This window comes from Trachymyrmex cornetzi, unplaced genomic scaffold (assembly GCF_001594075.2).
Source record: "Trachymyrmex cornetzi isolate Tcor2-1 unplaced genomic scaffold, Tcor1.1 scaffold463, whole genome shotgun sequence".
Classification (NCBI taxonomy): domain Eukaryota; kingdom Metazoa; phylum Arthropoda; class Insecta; order Hymenoptera; family Formicidae; genus Trachymyrmex; species Trachymyrmex cornetzi.
Genome location: NW_017299432.1, coordinates 50,909 through 57,725, shown reverse-complemented (window position 1 = coordinate 57,725; position 6,817 = coordinate 50,909). Strand labels below are relative to the sequence as shown.

The 6,817-nt window shown below is 37.7% G+C and overlaps 2 protein-coding genes across 2 annotated transcripts; both read right to left on the bottom strand.

Moving 5' to 3' along the window:
• Window positions 1-2,752: 2,752 nt before the first annotated feature.
• On the bottom strand, window positions 2,753-3,706 carry LOC108764899 (uncharacterized). The gene has a single exon (XM_018513304.1). The coding sequence runs from the start codon at window positions 3,704-3,706 to the stop codon at window positions 2,753-2,755; it is 954 nt and encodes a 317-aa protein (XP_018368806.1).
• A 236-nt stretch (window positions 3,707-3,942) lies between these two features.
• On the bottom strand, window positions 3,943-5,765 carry LOC108764898 (uncharacterized). Its single transcript, XM_018513303.1, has 2 exons — window positions 5,048-5,765; window positions 3,943-4,979 (listed from the first exon to the last, which is right to left on the bottom strand). Exons 1-2 carry the CDS (start codon window positions 5,763-5,765, stop codon window positions 3,943-3,945), a joined length of 1,755 nt encoding a protein of 584 aa, XP_018368805.1.
• Between the last annotated feature and the right edge of the window lie 1,052 nt (window positions 5,766-6,817).

Below are 6,817 nucleotides of genomic sequence, written 5' to 3'. Positions count from 1 at the left end.
ATTTTTACTTTAACACATCTGTGGTATAAATTTGGTTTATTCTTACTTTGAAGATGACCTCGTGCTTAGGTCGAAACATCGTATTTTTATAGTTTGTTCCGTTCCGTTATATTATGTTTATATATATATATTGATTGAATATTTTAATTATTAGTTAGTAAGGATCAGATACACATGTCTTATGACAATGAGAATTTTTCAACAAATTATTGTATAGCGTTCACACGAAGTTTTACTTGTCACTGTATTATCGATATAAATACAATAAATTCATGGCTCTTAACTCTTGAGTAATTAAATGTTAATTTTACAATTAGTCTTAAAATGACGAGTATATATTATATGATGTTTATTGTATCTTTTTAAATCCTTCTCATTGAGGAACTCAATGATACATGTGATATATAAACGTATGTATGTAATGTATAAACTGTTAATAATTTTCCCACAAAAGTAGTAACAAAGAATGTTTCTATTAAGTACTGTAACAAAAATACTAGAAATAAGAATTTTGTATAATACATTATAGGTTTGTTTTCTGTTCGTGCATGAAGATTGCACTAGAATTGAACTGAATTGAACTAGTGCAATCCAGAACTGTGTTCGAGTGTAAGCGTGCAGGCAAAGAATAAAAAACGTTTTAGTGCAAAATAAAAATGGCGTCCCATATCGTTTACATAAAAGTGTTAGATTCGTGTGATGAAAATGAATGCAATTCTTTTTAAAAAAATGCTTAATTAAAGATAATGATGACACAAAATGTTTTTATATGTAGGCTTGCTATTATTTACATGTATTTATCATTTTATTACTCATAAATTCTCGGATTATTTAGAAGACGCCCCTCACCTTCAATTTTAATAAAATTATGCTCATTTGTCGCATTTTTGCATGAAACAAAAAAATCTGACCGTAAAATGTCATGCCAGTCCCGCAAACTGTGATATTAAGCGCTAAAAAGGTGACGACATTGTGGTTAGGAAATATGTCACACCGACTTAATGCAGCGCTATGTACACGTATTTTAGTCTGTATTTATTTAGAATCGTTACTTCACCTTCAATATTAATGAAATTAGGCTCATTCGATGCATTTTTATTCAAAACGAAAGCTTGCTCTGTTCTTGCTATGTGCGAAAAGTTGTAAACTCCTAAACGATGAAAGGGAGACGATTTGAATAATATTGAACAAATGTTAATATATTGCTGTAGAAGCAAGTTACTGAAAAAACGTATGCACTTGTAGCCATAAAGCATGAAAATGTGATTGCAGCACATGCTTTCATCGCGATATTTCGCAGCTGACAGATTTCCTAACCTCAATAGTCATCAACTTCAACGCTTAATATCTCGATTCGCGGGACTAGGCACTACATTTTACTGCCAGATTCTTTCATTTCTTACAAAAACGCGCCAAATGAGCATAATTTCACTGAAATTGAAGGCGAAAGGTGTTTTCTAAATAATTACCAATTCTCGCACTATTTGTACAAGATTTATTTTCTGTGACTGAACTAGTGTACACTTGTGCTTGTACTGCTTGCACTAACTCCAGACCTGGTGCAGCCAGTACAGTGAACTCGTGCACTGAGTTCTGTTGCACTGGAAGATAGAATACCGTCGCTGATGCCATTTTGGAAACAGAAAACGCTTTAATGTACACTTTTTGAACGAGTACAACCGGTGCAGGAACAGAAAACAAACCTTCTGTTTACAAGATAAAAATACAATTATACGAAGAATATAAATATTAAATATTTTAAATATATTCTTGCAAAATCGTAGCATCTGATACACTGGTACATGATGTTACTAATACGATTTTTGACGATGTCTGAACTGACCATGACATTCGCGTAGCACAGCATTTCATGTTGCTGGGAATTATGTACAAATCCTACTGCCAATATTCTCCTACTCCTTTATTACGTTCAATCGTTTCTCGTCTATGATTCTTTTACGATTTAATTTCTCTTGTTGGTTTAAATTCAAGCAACACCGCACTAAAGAAATACGATTTTACAAGATATTAATTCAATTTGTACGTCAAACAATAAATGTAATTCATATGAGTGTGACGTATACTCTGCACTTTTGGTCTTATAATTATATAATGCACGACTTTCGATCTTGATACTATGTTATCATGAAGACGTTACGTAAATGCTGTCTAGCTGTACGTGATACAAACTATGACTAGATGTTCGCAAAGTTCCGAAAATAGATATGTTTACATCGTTCCTTCCTGTTTATGCGAATATATGCAATATTGTGAACGTGCTGCGTGAAGGAGTACGGATGCCGCGCGTATAGAGGCGTTTTTAATTATTTCTCAAAAATGGTACTTTGGAAAATAACTTTATCACACATGGTTGAATTCGTCTTAAAATAATATTTCTTTTTATTATAAAAATAAATCTAAATTTTTTTTTTAAAGTCAAATGGTTGGTGATTGATTCATGGTTTATGTATCTCAACCTTTGGGGGTATGAATATATAACTTTCTCTTTCTTTGGTTGAACGCCTTTTTTATTCTCTTTATACAACAACTCGAAACATATCCGTTACATCCTATCTTTTAATACAACACAATAATAATAATACTCACACACCTCTCTCGCTCTTACCACACACACTCGATCTATCGATCTATCGATCTCTCGCTCTACACACCTTTAGCGCTCTGCGACATCCTGCCCGCCTTGAAAGGCTTGACTTTCAAAAACAAAAAACAAACGAATACCAAAAAATATTTATTCTAATGGCAATACACTAATTCTCTGAATCGCTCGTTGAGTTAACCCTAACTGGGTTTTCAATTCCACCATCCGAACTAGTCCATCCTGTCCTTTAATGAGCTCGATTATGCGACCCAATCTCCATTGAAGCGGGGGGGCGTTATCATCTCGTAGCAATACAAGAGCACCTATCTTAAGATTAGGATTTTCTTTACGTTCTTTCCATTTTTGTCTAACTTGTAAATTAGAAACATATTCTCTTGACCAACGCTTCCAGAAGCCTTGTATAATACTAGATAGTAGTTGAAAGCGCGATAAGCGATTTAAGTGTATCTGCTCAAGATTGGGTTCTGGAATCGCCGTTAAGGGCGCGCCTACTAAAAAGTGTCCAGGCATAAGTGTCGATAAATCTGAGGGGTCCGTTGAGACTGGAGTTATTGGCCTCGAAATTAGTATAGCCTCAATTTGAGTAAATATTGTAGGCAATTCTTCAAATGTCAAACTATTCTGATTCATTACTGCCTTCATATGAGATTTAGCTACCTTTACGGCTGATTCCCATATCCCTCCAACATGAGGAGAATATGGGGGTATGAATGTCCACCTAATTGATTGTTCAGCAGTAAACTCTAAAACCTCGTTCTTTAATAGTTCGCTTTGGATAAACCTTACCCACTCGTTCATTTCATTTCTGGCCCCTACGAAATTGCGACCGTTATCTGAGTACAAGTGACTGCTTTTACCACGCCTTGCGACGAATCGTTTCAAAGTGTTAATAAATGCAACGGTTGACAAATCAGAAACGACTTCTAAATGAACAGCCTTAGTGGCTAAACACACAAATACAGCCAAGTATACTTTGCCCGATTTATTACGCGATATCTTAATTGTAAACGGGCCGGCGTAATCAACACCCATATGATTAAATGGACGTCCCGGATTTACCCGCACTGCTGGCAAATTACCCATAAGTTGACTTATATTTTCCGGAGATTTACGAAAACATAATATACATCGGCGTAATACACCACGAATTTTTCTGCGGGCCGATACAATCCAATAATTCTCGCGAATGATGGCACTCAATGTGTTGAGTTCTGCATGTAAATACTGATAATGTTTCTCGCGGATGAGCAATGTAGAAAAAGGACTATCGGAAGGAAGGATAATGGGAAATCGCTGATCATATGACAGTTCCGCATTCTTCAGACGGCCGCCACTCGCAGGATTCCTTGCTCGTCTAAAAATGGATTTAGCGCTATGATGCGACTACTTCTGGCTACACTCTTGAAATTTCCTTCCTTGCTCAACTCTTTAATTTCTTGAGAATATGCTTGACGCTGAACTATCTTGATTAACGCGATATTAGCTCTTCTCAATTCCTCTACCTTTAAGGGTCCACTACTTCGTTGCGTTGACTTTCCTGCGTTTTCCACGAATCTATAACAGTAAGCTACCACCCGCCTCAATTTGGATAGTGACGAAAATTTGTCTAACAGGTTGCATCCTTCTTCATGGATCGTTACCAAGACCCTCTCTCGGGATCTTTCTTCTAATCCGTCTTGTCGTTCCATAATAAATTCCTGTGACCATTGATCCGGGCTTGCTTGTAACCACGATGGCCCGGACCACCATATTTCTGAATAGGGTAATTCCCGAGGATCCATACCTCGAGACAGCATGTCCGCAGGGTTAGACTTTGTTCCTACATGAAGCCATTCCTCTTGACGTGTTAAGCCTTGGATCTCTACCATCCGATTCGCTACAAAGACTTTGTAATTGTTTGGCTCACCTCGAATCCAATGGATAACAATACTAGAGTCACTCCAATAGACATACTTGCTTATCGGGAATGTCATAACACTCCTTATTTTGTTAGTGAGATTCGCCAGTAGTACTGCACTGCATAATTCCAATCTTGGGATTGAGATAATCTTCATGGGCGCTATACGTGATTTAGACGTTAGTAATCGTACGGTTCTTTTTTCCGTTGTATCTATAGAACACAAATAAATACAGGCTCCATAAGCCACCTGCGACGCATCACAGAATCCATGCATTTCCACCTTGATGGCGTTCTTGATTACTACTTGACGTGGTACCTGTATTTCTTCCATAACTTCCAGTCTTTCCTTGTAGGAATTCCACTCGAGCATAAATTCACTTGGTAATTTGTCATCCCAATTCACGCTTAATTTCCACAGGCTTCTCATGAACAGTTTGGCCTTTACTATGACTGGCCCTATGAGACCCAATGGATCGTAAATTTGAGCAATGACGGAAAGAGAGGAATACCCCGTTTAGACTTACAAACTTCTCTAGGTATTGTCACCTTAAATTTGAACATATCTTCCTGCGCGTTCCAATGAATTCCCAACGTCTTCACTTCCTCCTTGGATGCAAGAGGCCTTTCGTTTTCGGAGTTTGATAATAATTCCAACACGTTAGAGTTCCACTTCCGGAGCTCCAGTCCAACTGTGGCCAAAATCTTCACTACTTCTTGTTTTAGCTGCTGTAGATGCGATACAGAATCACTCCCTGTAATCAAGTCGTCCATGTAGAAATCATTCTGAATAGTCGCTGCTGCTCCTGGATACGTTTGAGAGTTATCGAGTGCTAGTTGTTTAAGACACCTTTGAGCAAGATACGGTGCAGAGGCCGTACCATAAGTTATCGTTGTTAACTCAAACTTAAGAATGGTATCTCTGGGATCATCTCGCCAGAGGATTCTCTGTAGGGCTCTATCCCTTTTGTTTATTTTGATCTGACGGAACATTTTAGAAATGTTTGCGATCAAGACATAATTATGCTGTCGGAACCGAATCAAAATTTCCATGAGCTCTTGTTGGATCTTAGGGCCCACCATCAATAAATCATTCAGCGATTGACTTGAGGACGTTTTACGGGAGGTGTCAAACACCACTCTGATTTTTGTTGTAGTACTTTCTTCGCGTGTTACTCCATAATGTGGCAAGTAATTCACTACGCCATGATTTCCGTTCTCGGAAAGTAGTTCCATATGTTCCATCCTCTGATATTCCCGCATAAAATCTACATAGCGTTGCTGGGGTGCGTTCCAAAACTTTACTCGATTAACTTTATAGAACCCCGTGTAGTGGGGGGCAGAGTAAGTCAGAGTTAGCTACTATATTGGAATAATTTGGAACAGGGTAGAGTAACGTACATGTGGCGGATACATACAATTGTATATTCGTGTCGGTATTCTTCGTGGTACTGTTTAAAGCCTCGTCTACAATAGTCGCCAGGCTGAGTCGCAAGTCGCAAGCTTGTTGTGACAGCCAATCTGATTCGCCAATATTAAAATTGACGCTTTAGATTGGCTGTCGCAACAAGTTCGCGATCTGCGACAGTTTGTGCGATTATGTATACGAGGCTTAATAGATTACGATCCAAGAATCTGTGAATTAAGTAAATACCGCTACAGGTTCGGAAATGTTTCCAACAATCTTAAAAAATAAAGACCTCACAATTGCTTCTTTTAATTTCAGACGTCGGTAAAATGGAAAAAATTTTATTGATAAACATTGCGAGTAATGATATATTAAAGACTGTTTTGGCTCTGGATTCAAGTAGCGAAAGCGAAAGTAAAACGGAAGAATTATTAAACATAATTATTCGTACGCAAGTTTCTCGATTAAGAGGACGAACAAAAAAAGTAATCCGAATAGAAAATTACGTAAATAATGTAATACCAAGGTTCACAGCACGTCAGTTCAAAGAACATTTTCGTATGACACCAAAAACTTTTCATTTATTAGAAAATAAACTTAGTCCAATGCTGATAAAACCCAGGGTTGGGAAGTAACGCGTTACTTGTAACGCCGTTACCGTTTTCGTTACTTTTTTCGGTAACGATCGTTACTTTTTTCTGTCGGTAACGGTAACGGTAACGTCGTTACATTTTTACAGTAACGGTAACGAATTTAGCCGTTACTTTTACCGTTACTTTAGTTCCCTATTATTTTTATACCTATTCAATGTCTACGTTTACACCGTGCACTTATGCCAGCTGCACACCAGCGCGATGTTCGTCGCGCGCGACACGCGATATCCGCGACC

Coding starts and splice junctions, on each gene's coding strand:
- LOC108764899 (XM_018513304.1), bottom strand. CDS start 3,706: ATGGGTAATTTGCCAGCAGTGCGGGTAAATCCGGGACGTCCATTTAAT.
- LOC108764898 (XM_018513303.1), bottom strand. CDS start 5,765: ATGGAACATATGGAACTACTTTCCGAGAACGGAAATCATGGCGTAGTG. Junction 4,980..5,047: donor GACAATACCTAGAGAAGTTT/GTAAGTCTAAAC, acceptor TGGGTCTCATAG/GGCCAGTCATAGTAAAGGCC.